At 38.2% G+C, this 18,637-nt stretch overlaps 2 protein-coding genes across 3 annotated transcripts in view; both read left to right on the forward strand.

Moving 5' to 3' along the window:
- Positions 1 to 14,939, forward strand: part of LOC127953369 (zinc finger protein 271-like) — a 137,270-nt gene extending 122,331 nt beyond the window's left edge. Inside the window, exon 2 of the mRNA XM_052552595.1 lies at positions 13,284 to 14,939. Coding sequence (XP_052408555.1) covers positions 13,284 to 14,758 — 1,475 coding nt within the window. The 3' untranslated portion in view covers positions 14,759 to 14,939. The remainder of the gene's footprint in view (positions 1 to 13,283) is intronic.
- Positions 1 to 15,891, forward strand: part of LOC127953394 (zinc finger protein 501-like) — a 485,311-nt gene extending 469,420 nt beyond the window's left edge. For both annotated transcript variants that reach the window (XR_008153158.1, XR_008153157.1), the window contains exon 3: positions 14,848 to 15,891. The gene's annotated coding sequence lies outside the window, so the exon portion shown is untranslated. The remainder of the gene's footprint in view (positions 1 to 14,847) is intronic.
- Positions 15,892 to 18,637: the final 2,746 nt, after the last annotated feature.

Here is an 18,637-nt window from a genome sequence, read left to right on the forward strand (position 1 = left end):
TTCTGTTTTGACGGTGAGTCTGTCGTTCTTCATGTGAAATGATTTAGTTCATACACTGTATATACAATGATGTGGTAGTTCTAGCTAACGGTCCTATCATTATCACTTATAAATATTCTGTAACATCACTTAAAGCCACTAATGCATTGCTATATTAGATTAGCCACGAAGCTAATACCATGTTTATCAGTGGAAGAGTGCGAACGTTAATAAGATGTCAAACTATAACGTTATCGTTTAACTTATTCTAAATATATCTGCAGTGTTTCCCACATAATGACCGGGTAACTGTGGCAGGGGGGCAATGACTAGAAGTTATGTTCAGCGTGCCTCGAAAAAACAACAGCTGTTATGTTATTGAATGAATTCATTAAAAATAGGTCATTGCACTTACATCAAATCACGATATGGACGAATATCTGTAAGTATTAAGCCGGAATAGTCTTTTTAAATATGAATCCTGCATGTTCTGCGTGTCTCTGTTAATGAATGGCGCAGAAGCGCCTCTTCATTCATTAAACACACGTAAGCGCGCATTAAGCTCGCGGTGAATTCAGCGTCCGCTGTCTCACTAAATAATCACGTGAACACATGAACAACATCCCCAGAACTGCTCTGACAGTCACTTCATGAGCATTTGACCGTTTGATTTAAGTAAAAACAGCGCCACATCACATACACAGAACTGTAAATGTACGCCAACCCGTCAAAATAAAAGTCCAGTTAAAGGCTGTTGTTCAGCAGAATGTACAAAAGCCTATCATAGACCCGATTACTAAAATATTCGATATTTACAGCCTTATGTTATTCTAACGCTAATATAGCTTCCTTTTTAGCAGGCCCCTTAAATGCTTGCTATTAACTTGATTGAAGGTGGTTCTTCTCAAAATTGACAGCGGTGTGTTCATGACACTAACGTTAACCATTCAACTTCGAGTAGGTGGGTCAGAAATGATTAACCAGAGGGGACATGTAAATAAATGTGAGCTGAACAAGCGCTTTTTTTTATTTATTTTTATTTTTTACAGATTGTTTCAAAGCAGCTTTAAAGACATAACAGGAAAATGTTGTAATATTGTTAAATAGAAGTAGGTAATAGGTAATACCTATTGGTTGACAAATAAAAAAAAAATATATTTCTCATTTTTGCCTATGTAGGAGATCCCTGTTTATTATAATTCTAATTCTAATGATGACACGAGTAATGATACATGGTGATATTATTAATACACATGCTTATTCTTTCTCTGTCTCTTTCTGGCCTACAGATACCTGAAAAAGGTGAATGCTGTAGCAGCAAAGTGTGGGACTACTTCTGCAAATACTTTAACTTTAGTATTATAATTTATTTACAGAACACACACAGACTGTTAAAACCAGCTTCAACTGGAAGAAAGTAAAAGTGTTTTTTTGACCATTAAAAAATATATACTTTTGATGTGCAATTGTTTAGTCATTGAGACTATAATCTAAGGCTTTTTTTTTTACATAATCTCTTCTGGAAAATGGTTTATACAGCCCACATACATAGAACAGGCAGATATTTTGCTATTGAATGTTGTGTAAGTGCAGTATATAGGAAATGGGTCTAATATCCAGTTTATTTTCAAAATCAAAATATCGGCTTATAAATCGGCTCTTTTCGAGTTAATATCGGCATCGGCATCGGCCCCCAAAAATCCATATCGGTCGGGCTCTAAAACAGGTATGCATCCATTCAGCTAACTGTATCTATTCGTATATTTTGTGAAACGATGATGTCTTGTGTAAAACGCAGACGGACTAGCTCTCATGTAAATCTACATTTGTTCTATATCTAGCTGAATTACAGTAGCTTCAAATGCAGTTCTCTAACTTGTTCGATATCATAGTATAACATAATTATAATTATTAATGAAAGGCAGCCGTGTTTTTTTAACATATATTACTACTAGCTAGATGGAATATTGATTTGATAGGGGTCTCATAATTCATATAGACGGTTTCATTGGGCGCACGGTCGTGTATATCGGTCTGGCTGCGGTGCCTTCTACAAACGCAGTTAAAGTTAAGGTGATGAGTAGACTGAAGTTGGGCTCTGGTGGATGTGCTTCAGGATGTGTTTCCCATACATTTTTTTTTTTTTGAGACTCTCCACACTTTTAAAACTGATCTTTTTTCAAAAAGACTTCATTGAGTAACGTTGCATACCGCACGTTTAATAATAATAATGATTCCTTACATTTATGTTTAAATATCAAAGCGAGGCACAGGTGTTTTTATATCGCTGTATTTCTGAAGGAAGACTTGCATGTTATATGCCTGATAAAGCAGCGTGTGAGCGTACCAGCTCTGCTTCGTTTACAGCTGTTACTGGGGAAACCTCTATTTCTGGCGCTTTATGTCTATGCTTTAAAACATCTCCTGTTGGCAAATAATGAATTTGCATTTTCATTAAGTCCGCTTGATCCACGCAGCAAACATTTTGTTTGTTATCAAAAAATATCTACTCTAGAGGGACTTGGCTGTTGTTATTGATTCTATTTGGAAGTCTACCGGAAGTTAAGTTAGGTCCACAAAAGCGCTCATGCGCAGTAACGTTTGTTTATGTTATGTTGCCGTTGAAACCGTCTCTCCGTTCGAAAATACATGATTGTCAAAATACTAAGTTAGAATGAGTGAGGAATGATAGGGAGCGACATGGCGCGTGTTCCAATGAACAACAACTCCCATGAGCCTTACGCTCTTTCCTGACGTCATCAAAGTACGTCTTATGTTATTATTTTGATTGAGTGACCCCTGGTGGCCAAAAATTACATACTACACGTTTAAGGTACAGGCTTATTGACATTTCAGTTACTTGCTAACGTGGCATTCTATCATCCTGGGTAACACATACTATCACCAGTTAATATTATTTTCCACAATAGAATCTGCATTTGAAAGCCTGGTCAGTCACTACTGCTAGTTTATTTGTGTGGCTAGCTAGTTATTTTGCCTACTTACACTCTGACTATGCTTTATGAAAAAGCTTCTTATGTCCCCTTTCTTCTTCTTGGGTGGCATCTACAAAGTACAAAAAGGGGCAAAGCGGAATATACATTTATTTTTACTCTGGCCTTTGTATGTGGCAGAGAGACAGCCCTTGTAACTTACCTTCGGCGTCGTCAACACGCGCGCGCGCACGCACACATGTACGCACGCACACACAAAAATAGTCTCGGCCCGCGCGCGTAGCTTATCAGATACCCCGCCACCAAACAAATTATGGCGTTTCTTGTACTGTCGTCGTCCTGGCCGTTAGAATCAATCCAAATAGCAGTGCAAAGATCCAAATAGCAGTTCAAAGGAGCTTGCTAAATATTGGTGGGGACAAATTTGTAATCTCAAAATATTGATAGGGACTAGTACCTAGCGTGCCCCCCTAAACCTACGCCCATGATCTGACTGTTAGCCATGGTTCGTTTTGGTTGGTTTTGTCCTCACGTAATGTCACAGCTTCCAAACGCTCTCAACGCAAAAGCCTACTCGCACTCGTGATTCTTTAGCTCCGCCCACACGTCACGCCTCCAGCTGGTCGTGTTTTTCCGGGACAAATCGGTACAGACTATCTTTCTCTTATGAATATAATAAAACTAAAGACTTTTTGGAGTTATGAAGGATGCAGTACTACTCTATAGGTACTCAAGATTAACAGGATATTTAGTGAAAACAAGCATTTCACCCCCCCTTTAAGGAAATATTACGACTCCGCTCACATGCTCTGGCGGGAATACTCAAAATAAAATGCATTTTGCACTCCATTTCTACTACACACCATCGTTCCCCGCGGGTCTCCCGTGAAATATTCTGACTGCCCACTCCCGCCCACAGCAAAGGTAAAACCGGTCGCTCCCGCGAGATTTGCATGAGTCCCGCGGGAGCCCAGACCCGATGCAACCCTTTAACCACATGAATTAATCTAACCAGGACATTTACATCTCGCAAATCACATATTTAACTACTCTAGCCAACCCGGAACTGGTTTGTCCACTTTGCAGCAAATAACAACTAAATAACTAAACATAGACGGCTTTAGCCTACATTAAAACATGTTGAAAACGTTTGTGTACACTGAACATCTCGTTACAATCTAGTGTTTACAAGACAGTCGCTAGGTATTGAGAAAAAATGACATTGCTATATATCATTTTTTGTCCAATATATACTGCGATATGAAATCTAATCAATTTTTTTCTTACAAACAACAATGGGGAGAGCACACTTACATTCTCATTTTAAATTATTATTTAGATTAGAGTAAATTATTTGTTTCTAACTTTAGGATATGGTTTGAATTGTTAACATTAACTAACATGAACTTACCATGAGCAATACTTTTGTTACTATATTTATAAATTTTTTTATCTTAAAACACAGCTGTTCATTGTTTGGTAATGTTACTTCACAGTGCATTAACTATTTTAACAAATACTGTACAACTTTTGATTTCAACAGTGAAGGCTATAGCCTAATTGTTGAAATTAAAAATGTTGTAGAAGTGCAGTTTAGTAATAGTAAATGATAAATAATGTAATTAAATAGTTTAAAAAATAGAACATTATTGTAAAGTATTGTAAAAAGAATTTTTTATATACACCAATTCGGGCATCTCTTGAGTTCAGTGTTGGACATTGGGCTGGATGATTAATCAAAGTAATCAAAACCGAAATTCAAAACCTCTAACCGACTTAATTTTCCCATGTCAGATATTTCGTTTTTTTAATCCTGTTAATACTTCCTCCTTAAAAGCATACTAGCACGTGTGTATAAAAGCAAAACATGGAGGTGAACACCGGTTCAACACATAGTGATGGCGTGCGAGTGATGAGTCTTGTGTCTTCACTAAACTTTGTCAGTTGTATTTGTTTTATGGTTTGGACATTCAAGTGACTAGAGGAACGGATGTGTATTATTATATCGAGCTCTTATGTTCGTGCAGCTGCATTGTGGCACGAACACCCATATAAACAGCTGTGAAGATCGCGTGCACAGAGGAACGCAAAAACTAGTTGTCAGCGCTGTCCTGTGATTTATTACTAAAGTAGCTTAGAATCTCAAATCCTATAATAGTATGTTTGTGTGCAGCGCACATGAAGCACAAGCGTGTGCATAGAGAGCAGTGGTCGGTGGTCGTGCCGCGGGTTCCCGGTTTGTGTCCGTTCTCGGCCTGTTCTGTGTATTTTAACTGTAGAAATTTAATGTTATTCAAAGAACAAAAGAAAATCATTCACTGTCCAAACCATAAAACAAATATACCTGACAAAGTTTATTGAAGATGCAAGGCTCAACGCTCACGCACCATCAGTTGCCTATGTGTTGAACCGGCGTTCACCTCCGTGTTTTGCTTTTCTGCCACTGACTGGAGAGCAGAGTCATGTGGCTACATACGCGCTAGTATGATTTTAAGGGGGAAGTGTTAACAGGATTAAAAAACCGAAATAACCGACATGGGAAAATTACGTCGATTAGAGGTTATGAATCTCGGTTTTGATTATTTTTCGATTAATCGTCCAGCCCTATGGTATACTGTACATGTCCAGAAAGGTAATTAAAACATCTTCAAAGTAGTCCATGTTCATTTCTTGAAGCATTGAAAATACATTTTGGTCCAAAAATAACAAAAACTATGATTTATTCAGCATTGTCTTCTCTTCCGTGTCTGTTGTGAGATCAAAGTAGTTTGTGATATCCGGTTTGCGAAAGAATCATTCGGTATAACCGGATCTTCTTGAACCAGTTCACCAAAATGAACTGATTTATTTGAACGGTTAGTGTCTCCAATAAGCATTAATCCACAAATGACTTAAGCTGTACATTTTTTTTTAATGTGGCTGACACTCCCTCTGAGTTAAAACAAACTAATATCCCCAAAGTAGTTAATTTACTCAAACAGTACACTAACTGAACTGCTGTGAAGAGAGAACTGAAGATGAACACCGAGCTTAGCCAGATAAGAGGTTTGAGTCCAAGTCCAAAAGTTTCGAGTCCAAGTCAAGACCAAGTCCAAATGAGAAAAAAAAAGGATCCTCTTCAAGAACGCGTGCTTAACTTCTGATAATGCATGTGATGTGAAAGAATCTCCTATTATAAGAAAATTACATTATGTATGTGGTCAAAATTTTTTATGACTGATGCCTTGGCACAGTGCACACACCCGCAAAGCTCGGGATATGACAAATGTTCCCGATTAAGGCTAGAAGGGATAGTTTGGCTCTACTGGGCATGCGCACATAAATACAGCGACATTTTTGTCATACTGTACTAGTGCTTGCATAGACTAGTCGAGCGCTGTCGGAAATAATTGACTACTCGAGTATGCATTAATCATAATGCATACAAAGTGTTTGCAAGTACGACTTGAATTTAAGGGTTACAATGTTGCGTGGAGCTGTTACTTTCTATGACCTTAATTGTGTAGCATGGAAAAAATAAAATATTTAATGTAATAATTAGGATTGGGCCTGAAGCCGAATACCTTATTCGGAATGGCACGGATAATGGCTTCAAAATAATAACGGACAAGGAATAATTCTGCGTGAGTACTCAGCTGAAGCTGCACAGTCCGGGGTTTACTAGATAACAGTTGAGCCAGGGGCTCAGCGCAATATTATACACAGAACTCTAAAGTCACGAGTGTGAAGTGAATGAATGTAAAAAACTTTACAAAATGAAAAGAGCACAAATCAAACACCGACCGCATTGCTGTTGCCTCTAGTGCATCTCTCAGAAATGAGAGCTTTGCAAGATTAATTTCACCTATAATAATGCATCAAACATGTTATATTATTTGTAAATATTTAAAAGGCAATTATTTAAACCTTAGGCTACGATATGATACGAATGAATGGAATATGCACAGTGCGCTCACCAATCAAACAGCTGCGCTGCGCGTCTCACTGTGCGTTCACACCGCCAGCGTCGAGAGCGTCAAAGTGGCCGGAAGTCATTAATTTTCAATGTGAGCCGGCGTCGAGCAGCGGCGAGGAGCGGCGCGGCGCGACTTGGCCGTTGAGAGCGTCGAGGAGAGTTGAAATCAGGGCAACTTTATGGTAATGATCTATGACGCGGTTGGGCAGCAACCAATCAGAACGTAGAAGTCCACCGCTTGAGAGGATTCCAGAGAACGCAGTCCTGTAAACTTTGGTTCCGACCACATTAGTTCCCAAGCAAAATGGAGGAGAGATTGATCATTGCTGTTGCGGGTTTCCCAATAATCTACGACGTGTCCCTGACTTGTATTGTATATACTTGTATATATTTTTACAGTGTGGTATTAGTGCTTTATACATTAAGTAAAGGATCTTAATACCTCGTCCACAACTGCAAAAAATACAGCATTAGACTAGATTACAAACTGATAAATATCCATGTAACAAACTATGAAACGAATTTCCAACCCATAAATTACAAAACAAAGGGTAAACTCATAAAGAAAAAAATAAATCATGAACTCACCGTAGACAAATTGCGAGGCGCTCAGCCGGCTCAATTGCGCGCCGATAACTGGTGTCCTGCCTCGCAATTCGCGGCCCCACTTTTGACAGCAGGTTGTCAAACTGGTCTCTATCCAGCCTGAAATATCGCTGGAACCTGCCGTCGTCCAGCCGCAGCTCCTGCACCAGCCGGTGATATTCTCCAAGCTGCTGACGGGCTTGGAGAATGTCATGCACCCACACCGATCTCCGACGTCTTCTCCGCAGGCAGAGCAATCCCACGCCAAACGCAACAACTTGATCCTCCATCGTGATGTGAATTTAATAAGGCGCACAACACTATTTATAGGCAACATTTTCCCGCTAGAACGCTTGATTTTCAGCGGGAATGCAATTCATTTGCTCAAAATAACACCGATTTGACCAACTGCATTAAAGCTACACTTCAACCAGGAGAGTTTGAAATGTAGGTTGCACACAGATTAATGGTAAAGTTAAATAAAGACCAAGGCTAGTAAATGTCTCCTATAATGTTGAAATAAGACTACCATGAACACAAAAGCCACACCACACAAATGGCTTTTAATTGGTTTATTTCGTTAGCAAACATAACTACAATAAAGGTATTTCCGCCGATCAATTTCTTACTTTTACATTTAAAATATTTAATGAGGTTAACTTATAAGGTTACCCACCTTGTGGTCAGTCACATAAGATCAACAAGCTTGTTTGCTTTGCGGCCCCTTTAAATACAAGATAATCATTCGAACTACGTCAGAGCGTCAGAGCGCTCACGAATCTTTCTACAGCGTTGTTGGCAGCGCGTCCAGAGCGATTTTTGACGCTCTCGGCGGCGGCGGTGTGAACGCACAGTCAGTCTCTCAAAAACCAAATCAGTTCTCTCTCAAGAGCAGGCTAAAAATCAACTTGGATACATTTTCTACTTGTCCTACATGTTTGCATCTTTACCTTTTGCTGGTTTGCACAGCACGCACACATTTGTTTAGTGAAGTTCACTAAAATTAAGACTCACATAAAGAGTGAAAATGTGCTCAAATTATCACTAAACGTTTGTCATGACATCTCTGCTTGCATGATAAATATTATTTTAGAAATTATTTTAGTTTAACTCGACATAGGCCTACTTGTTCAGTGATAACTACGTAAAAAATAAGATAAAAAATAAGATGCTGAATACAAAGGATTTTGAAAATGACTCACTTCCTGGTGCCAGTGGGTGGGGCTATAACTTTGAATCCTAATAGTCACATATATAAGATCAGTATCATACAACAAACAAACCGATGAAGTTTGATCAAACTCATGTAATGTATGTGGATGTTATATACATGAATAACCGACTTCCTGTTGGGTTTCGAATTTTGCTCCAAGAATCTTTTTTGTATGTATTGGAGAGGTACATGTGTATACCGATTTTCATACATGTACGTGAAACGTACCTCGAGGCGCACACTGTTGAACGTGTATATGTGGCGCTGTTGAGCCATTTTACTTCTGAAACCAATATTAGACGTACATTTTTGCCAATTCTGAGGTGTGTGCAAAGTTTCATGACTTTTTGAACATGTTTAGGCCCTCAAAAATAAGATTCATTTTGGAGAAGAATAATAATAATTAATGCTGCAAGCAGCGATGAACGGGCACTATGGAGAAATATGCGTTTAAACTCATAAATATAAGTAGAATATATCAATGTTTATTCCATATATGTGCCAATCTTCCTGTTGCCAGCAGGTGGCGCTATCATTATAATGGAATATTGGCCTTCAGATGTGTTCAGGGCAGGACTCTTATCGAACGTGAATTTTGGGGAAGATTGAACATTTTATGCCTGAGTTACAACAACTTCTCTTGCTGTGGTGAGACATCAAATTTTGTCATGGCGCCATGGACACGCCCTTCAAGAAAAACTCAAGATCTCCACAATTTAACATTGCACAGGCCTTTAAATTAGACTGACCACAAAAAATACATTAATGTCAAAAGATTTCTAGGAGTAGTTTGTCACAGCGTAAAACATGTCACTTCCTGTTGCCAGCAGGTGGCGCTATAACTATAACTGAATATGGGCATGTAGATCTGTTAAGGGCAGAATTCTTATCTAACATGTCAAGTTTGGGGCAGATTGGACATTGTATGTCTGAGTTACAGCAACTTCCTTTATCATGGCAATGGAAATTTGTCAGGTCGCCATGGACACGCCCTTTAACGAAACCTCAAGATCTTCGCAATTTAACATTGCAAAGGCCTTTAGATTTAACTGACCAAGTTTGGTGTTGATCTGAATAAATCTCTAGGAGGAGTTCGTTAAAGTACAACCCCTGAAAATTGCAAGAACAACGCCAATTTTGCAGAGAAAAATCTAAATAGCCGACTTCCTGTTGGGGTTCGGATTTCGTACCAAGATACTTTTTTGTAGGTATTTGTATCTACCAATGCATTTACTAATGTTAAAAAATATGAGACATTTTAAATTGTTACCAAATCCTTAAATAATTAAGTGTCCTATAGGCATTTGTGAAATAGTTCTGTTTGCATCACAGCTTGGTGTTCATCTGTGAGCTGAACAGTTTTACTGTTACATCCATGAGATTATGTAAATTAAGATTAATCTCAATCACAGGGTGTCAGAGGTCAGTATCAAATGAGTTTGAAATTGTTATTTGCAGCACAAATAAGTATTTTTAGAATTTTTTTTAATCACTGAAACTGTCAGAAAAGGATAAGGCCTAATATATTTCTTAAGCTGTAATGAAAACAGCACAATTACCAACAACAACAACAAAAAAATTTAAAACAATTTTTTTATGGTGATTAAAGAGATGTTTAAGTTCCCCTCTCTCTCCCTGCCTGTCTGCCACTCAGCTCATGCCCATCCCCCACTCACTCACACACACACACACACACACACACTCACTCAGTCAGCACACATACATTCCTCAAACAGAGGGACAGAGTGAGTTGAGATGTCTGACAGTTTTTTAATTTTCTTTTAATCATACAGTGTTCTAAAGTCATGAAACTATGCATATTTCCTCAGGATGATTTGATCTCTGTATGAAAAAATGATTTTAAGTGTTTGGAAAGACAATTAATGATTCCCTTTTTACTGTCATTTCAAAAAATCACTGCGACAAAACCATTCAAGCTAACCAAAACCCGTTAGCAATTTAAGTTCCTCAATGTTTTTGCAACATGTAGACAAAGTTTGGTGAGTATAGTGAACTTTTCCTCTGAGGAGTATGCATTAAATCACAGCTCAATCTTTTCAAAAATCCATATTCAAATAAAAATAGCCGATTTCCTGTTGGTCGTAGCTGATGACTGTGAATTAGAAAGTTGTCCGTCTTGATAAGAACAATATACGTACCAAGTTTGGTGTCTGTAGCTAAAACTAACCCCCCCACTTTTGACAAAAGGTGGCGCTATAGAGTGCCTCCTCCACGCCCTTTTAAAAGCTTTTTCCATTGTCTAGCTATCAATAATACTGATAAGTGTTTTGAGTTTCATGTAAATCTGAGGTTTTTATCTGCCTCAAAATCACCATAACAGAATATTCAAGTTTGACACGTTGCCATGGCAACAATATATAAGATATCAATATCTCCACAAGAGATTTACATCGGCCATGTTTTGTAATTATTCTGATGAAGTTTGAAGCAAATCGAATAAAAATAAGATGCTGAATTCAAAGCATTGTGAAAATGACTCACTTCCAGCTGCCAGTTGGTGGCGCTATAACGTTGACTCCTATTAGTCACATGTATACGAACATACATCGAACAAACCGATGAAGTTTGATCAAACTCAGGTAATGTGTGTGGATGTTATTAGGCATTTCCTATTTCTAATTTTTTGCCCTAATTTCAACGCCACGCCACGTACAAACCGCTGACTTCCTGTTGGGCGGAGCCTATGACATGGAGCGCAAAAGTTGTTCGGCTCAATGAGATCTATAAGTGTACTGAGTTTCATTTAAATCCATGCAAGTATTTGTGAGCTATGGTTCAAGATTCCTGAATGTGTTCCAGGGGGCGCTGTAGTGCCCCTGTGCCACACCCGGATCCCAGCCTCTGCGGCGTCCTGATGGCCGCAGGTTCCAATGTGTGTGCCAATTTTCAAGAGATTTTGAGTATGTTAAGGCCCCCAAAAACCCCCGGAAGGTACATAAAAAATAAAAATAAGAATAATAAGAATAAGAATAATCCTTAGGGGAACAATAGGGCCCTGCGCCCATTGGCTCAGGCCCTAATAAACGGAGCAATTCCAAGAGGGTCCTCGCACCATCGGTGCTTGGGCCCTAATAAACGGAGCAGATACAATAGGGTCCTCACACCATCGGTATTCGGGCCCTAATAATCCTTAGAAAATTAATAGGGCTCTGCGCCCCTTCGAGCTTGAGACCTAAAAATAAATGGAGCAGATACAAGAGGGTCCTCGCACCATCGGTGCTCGGGCCCTAAATATACTTCAATAATTCAAGCACGTCTCATTTTGCAAATGTCACATTACATGATTTTACTGATTTGCACAGGAAATTGGGCTTTTATGGAGGAACGAAAGTGCAGCGCTGCAAAAGTGGGGGGAATGGGGCACAATAATCGTTTTATCTCGATCAATGGATTTTCATAATTATTATAGGCCAAAATCGAAACTGAATCTTTTTTTTTTTTCGATTAATTGCATAGTCCTTATGATGTTTGCACAAATCTAAATAATGATCTGAGATCTCATCACTTGTCTGCATAATTTCAAAATCATCAACATCAATTCCATGTGACAATATTAAATCTAGAGTATGATTTCAACAATGAGTAGGTCCCGAGACATGTTGTCTAACCCCAATAGAGTTCAGAATGTCTATAAATGCTGATCCCAATGCATCTTTTTCATTATCAACAGGGATATTAAAATCACCAACTATTAAAACTTTATCTGCAGCCAGAACTAAATCAGATACAAACATCACAGGGGATGTATCATTAACATTTGTTTCTCTGGAAAAATGTAAAGCACCATTACTTCAAACAGGTTATACTTGAAGCCTGCCCTCTGAGAAATCCTATAAACTTTGTTATAAATTGAAGCAACACTTCCCCTTTGCCTTTCAGACGCGGCTCATGTTTATAACAGTAATCTTGGGGGGAGGACTCATTTAAAATAATGTAATTATCAGGTTTTAGCCAGGTTTCTCTCAAACAGAGCACATCTAGATTATGATCAGTGATCATATTTAATGAATGTTTAATAACAATAACACCCATTAGATCCATTGTGTAAAGGTTTTTAATTTTTGATGAGTAGACTGTAGCACAAGACTATCCTACGTTTTGAAATTAACTCACTGTAAAAAAAAAAAAAAAAATTAAGATGTTACAACGTTATATCATAATGTTATTGTTGTTTTACTTTTATCTCATTTTACAATTACATTAACTTTGCAATTCATCCCTTTGTGCCACCTGGCGGTAGTTTCGTGAATGGTTTTAACATTCGACTGACTTGCAGTTAACGCCGCGGCCCTGTACACATAGCGGTATTACCCATTCTGGTTGTCTACCTACTGTATATATGTATATAAATGTATATATGTATATAAAATATATACATATATTAATTTTACTAGGGTTGTGATGGTGGTAAAGTGGTACAAATCTGCCAACGTCGCATCCCTAGTAAAATTTATATGTCTTGTTTTATACAGCTCAAAAACCCTTGGGTCAAATTGATCCAAAACGATGCTTAAAAAATTTCACCCAGTTAAATTAGCAAAATTACCAAAAATAAGTCATTTTACCTTTATTTCAGAGTTCATTGAAGAAAAAGAGGAAAATGAAGAATCAAGTCCTCAAGAGAAGCAGCATGCATGTGATCAATGCGATAAAATGTTTTTATGGGCTTCACTTCTGAAGAAACACTTGAAAGTTCATGCAAAGAAGAAACCACATTCATGTCATTTGTGTGGTAAGAGTTTTTTGCATGTACAAAGTTTAAAAGAACATCAGAAAATACATACTGATGTGAGAGAGTACGTGTGCTTTGAGTGTGAAAAGACTTTTAGTTCAGTGAGCAGTTTAAAACTACACGAGAGGATTCACATTGGAGAGAAACTTTATAAGTGTTTACACTGTGACAAGAGATTCAGTCGTTCAGCAAATCTGAAAACACATGAGAGGATTCACACTGGAGAGAAACCTTACAAGTGTTCACGCTGTGACAAGAGATTCAGTGTGTCATCAAGTCTGAAAACACATGAGAGGATCCACACTGGAGAGAAACCTTACAAGTGTTCACACTGTGACAAGAGATTCAGTCGTTCACTAAATCACAAAAAACATGAGAGGATTCACACTGGAGAGAAACCTTACAAGTGTTCACACTGTGACGAGAGATTCATTCGTCGAGCAGATCGTAAAACGCATGAGATGATGCACACTGGAGAGAAACCTTATAAGTGTTCACACTGTAACAAGAGATTCATTCGTCGAGCATATCGGAAAACGCATGAGATGATCCACACTGGAGAGAAACCTTATAAGTGTTCACACTGTGACAAGAGATTCAGTCGGTTAACACATCTGAAAACACATGAGAGGATTCACACTGGAGAGAAACCTTACAAGTGTTCACAATGTGACAAGAGATTCAGTCAGTCAATAGATCTGAAAACACATGAGAGGATTCACACTGGAGAGAAACCTTACAAGTGTTCACACTGTGACAAGAGATTCAGTGTGTCATCAAATCTGATAACACATGAGAGGATCCACACTGGAGAGAAACCTTACAAGTGTTCACACTGTGACAAGAGTTTTATTGTGTCATCAAATCTGATAACACATGAGAGGATTCACACTGGAGAGAAACCTTACAAGTGTTCACACTGTGACAAGAGATTCAGTCAGTCAATAGAGCTGAAAACACATGAGAGGATTCACACTGGAGAGAAACCTTACAAGTGTTCACACTGTGACAAGAGATTCAGTGTGTCATCAAGTCTGAAAACCCATGAGAGGATCCACACTGGAGAGAAACCTTACAAGTGTTCATACTGTGACAAGAGATTTAGTGTGTCATCAAATCTGAAAACACATGAGAGGATCCACACTGGAGAGAAACCTTACAAGTGTTCACAATGTGACAAGAGATTCAGTCAGTCAATAGAGCTGAAAATACATGAGAGGAATCACACTGGAGAGAAACCTTACAAGTGTTCACAATGTGACCAGAGATTCAGTCAGTCAATAGAGCTGAAAAGACATGAGAGGATTCACACTGGATAGAAAGCACATAACCGCAATGTACGTGGGAAGCGTACATTGGCCCGTACATGCGGAGATGCATTTAGATGTTTATGTAAATATTTTGTTAGGTATATGTGTTTCGTCCAGACGGATCCAGCATTTTGGGAGAATGAATTCACTATTTCTTTGGGTCCCAGAGTGGATAAATCTGAAAATGACACCTTTGGGTCTTTGTGTTCTGCCAATCCATATATTTTGTGAAACGATGTCATCACCCCACTTCTCTACTATTGTCAGACACCGCTACGTCATGTAACACCAACAACAATGGAGAACTACATCTTTGTGTTCATGCTGCAGAAGCTACTGAGCCTATTAGCTTGATTAAACTTACTAGTAGAGCTGCACGATATTGGAAGACAACTCGCATCGTGATAATTTGTCTTTGCGATGTATATTGCGTTATGGAAAAAAAATCACCAGATGACTTGAACTGCTCTATTTGGGGGAAAAAAATAATGATTGGGGTGATTTTGTAGGTGAATAAATCAGCTAAGAAAATAGGCAAATTACAAACATAGATAAATATAACAGATAAATGATACAAATTAAATCAAAAAATGCTTTGTATTCTTCAGGTAAGACCAACTGTTACTGTCTGTTACAGTTAAGTCTAATACATTACTGCTGCGTAACATTGCTGACAGAATGCAGTGTTTATAATCTAGAGATCGTAAAGAGGATGTAGCACACACACTGCCAAGTCAAGTGCCAGTGGATTACAGACTTGCACCCGCGAGACCTGATGCAACAGAGAGCGGCGTGGGACAAGACTCGTGTGTGTGTGTGTGTGTGTGTGTGTGTGCAGGATGCAGGAAAATAAAAAAAAGAATAATCTAAACATAAAAAATCTAAAACAAATTATTTATCTATTGCACAAAAGCAAAATAAACTATTAAACATAAACAATTAACAGGTGCAAGCGTATGCAGAGCTTCTATTTAGGCTTTAACAAGGATTAGTTTGTTGCATGATGAGACTGATGCGAGATACTGATCCAAAAGCACAAGTTTTGTTAAAAAGTTTAATTTCTTTCTTTAATATAGGCTAAGTGAGTTTTTCATTATTGTTGCTGTTTCCATTTAAAATAAATAAAAACATTGAACCACAAACTAAGCATTTGTTTTAAAAGGGGGAAAATACCTTATTTATTTTGGTTACAATATCCATCTTATTAGTTTTTGTTAATAAAATTCAAATGTTTAAATGCCAATGGGAATTTGTACCATTGTACTTTTTATGGCTTGTGTTTTAATTAATAGGCTAATAATGAACCACATACTACTATAATTTTAAAGAAAGGGGAAATCCAAATACTTTTTTTGTGTGTTAAAATGCAAATAAAACATTTTCCTTATATTGTTAATAAAAGTTCAAAGTTTAATATGAGAGAATTTGTCATCGTACTGTTTTAGCATGTTTTGTTATTAAAAATAATGGGCTAATAATGAGCCACAAACTAAGATTTCATTTGAAGTAAGGGGAAAATGTAAATTCATTATGCATATTTTTATTAGATTAGATTAGATTCAAACTTCATTGTCATTGCACGTGGGTACAAGGCAATGAAGTATTGTAGTACAGGGGAAAAGTGATACATCATAAAATTAGAAAAGAGAGGAGAATAAAAACAACACCCACACTATGCTCCTTTGGGAGCAGTGTGAGAACAGGTTAAACACCGCAGCACAAAAGCACATAATCAATACACCTTAAACACACAATTTTACAACTGGAGACAGAAATTGGGGCGTCAAGCTAATCCAGCGCAGGCAATCAGCCAGCCTAACCTGATTTTACCAAGTGAGACATGTTCCTGGGACAACATCGTTGTTGACCCTGGGACAACATTGTGATTAACCAATCAGATTTGAAGAACCAGTTTATAGATTTTGTGAAGTTTATGCTTAAAATCAGTGTTTGGTGCTTGTTCATCAGTGTCATTCATCCATCATTTCCTCTGATTTTAGGGATTACTCATGGTTAAGGTTAGGTTTAGGTGTAGGGATATGGTTAAGAATATATTTTTGGAGTAAAATGTTGTTCCAGGGTCAACAAAATATGTTGACCTAGGAACACATCGGACTTGGCAAAATCAGGACGTGCAATCAGCCATTTGCCATTACAGCGCTGGTCACAGACCCGCTTCTCAGACTGGCGGTACAAAGCGGCGAAAGTGGATACTGAACAAAATTCAGTGTTGTACTGTTATGTATTAGTTATATTAGACAGCAACTTGTCTTTTGTCAATCATATTTCCCATGTTACAAAAACTGCATCCTTCCATCTTAGAAACATTCCCAAGCTACGAAACATGTTATCTGTTTCTGATGCAGAAAAGCTAGTTCATGCATTTATGACCTCTAGACTGGACTATTGTAATGCACTTCTAGTGCCGCGTTTCCACCGCAGGAACTTTACCCAGGAACTGGGGACTTTGGCCTGGTACTCGGTGTGTTTCCACCGCAGGTACCAGGAACTAAATAAAGTTACGGGTAAAAAAAAATGCCACTCAGAAAGTCCCTGCTGGCGAGGTGGTACTTTTTCAAAGTTCCGGAACTTTCGGGGCAGTACTTGGGCGCTAAACATCCTGATTGGTTGAGTTCACGCAGCATTGGTTGAGTTCAACCACCATTTATTCGGATCAACATTTTTTAAATATTAATGTAATTGTGCTATGAAATGTAATTTTAAAAGTATTTCAGGCAAGAATGTAGTTGTTTAAAATTCAAATCTGTGGTTTATTTATAAAGACAGCGCCTATTTAAAAATGTGTTTCGCCGATGTCAAAAACGGTCAGCTCCACGCGACCAGCAGGAGCTCAGTGATCATCTATCCGCAGAGAAGCAGCCTCACCTCGGCTAGACCTTCTGATATGTGCCGCTGGCTCTGATGTCTCTTTAGTGGTTAAACATAAAATATAATTCGTTTTTGGTAAATCTAACAGGTTATCTTTGGTCTGTATTCAACTTACCTATATGTTAAAATGAAAATAAAGAAGGCAAATTTATATAATATTTCGTTTCATTGTAATGGCTGTATATATACACATATCTATAACTAAGTACATTTCTGCAGCTGTTATTATGGGAAAATGAAAACAAAAGGAGGCAGTGGTATTTGAAAACCTATTTCGTTTTATTGTAAATATACAGAGAGGAAAATTGCAGTAGCCAAAGCGAGCTGACTGATATTATCAAGTATGCTGCTGGATTTGCGGCGTCGCGGACATTACACTCCCGAGTCGAATGCGCAAAGTCTGAACTACCGAGAATGCAATTCCTAAATCAGCGTACTTTGTATTGAGAAATGCCCGCAGACCTACGTCACCAGTCTATTTGCCTAATCTTTCCGGTACTTTACACCGCAGTGGAAACGCAGAAAGAAACCGGTCTGGGGGGAAAAAAGTTCCTGGGAAAAAAAGTTCCTGGTACAAATGTTCCGGGTAATTTAGGTGGAAACACGGCATAGGTGGTAGCCTTGCTTCTTCAATAAACAAGCTACAGGTAGTCCAAAATGCAGTAGCCAGGTCAAGAAAATATGATCATATTACCCCAATTTTACAGTCTCTGCATTGGCTACCTATTGAGTTCCGTATCAGTTACAAATGATCATAAATTCCCTGTAAGGCCCTAAATGGTTTAGCTCCTACGTACCTAACTAGCCTTATACCACGTTACAATCCATCACGCTCCCTAAGGTCACAAAACGCCGGACTTTTGGTATTTCCTAGGATAGCAAAGTCCACTAAAGGAGGTAAAGTATTTTCACATTTGGCTCCCAAACTCTGGAACAGCCTTACTGATAATGTTCAGGGTTCTGACACACAAATGCGCATTTTATTCTTTAGCTTGGGTT

Source organism: Carassius gibelio, chromosome B3, assembly GCF_023724105.1.
Source record: "Carassius gibelio isolate Cgi1373 ecotype wild population from Czech Republic chromosome B3, carGib1.2-hapl.c, whole genome shotgun sequence".
In the NCBI taxonomy this organism is placed as follows: Eukaryota; Metazoa; Chordata; class Actinopteri; order Cypriniformes; family Cyprinidae; genus Carassius; species Carassius gibelio.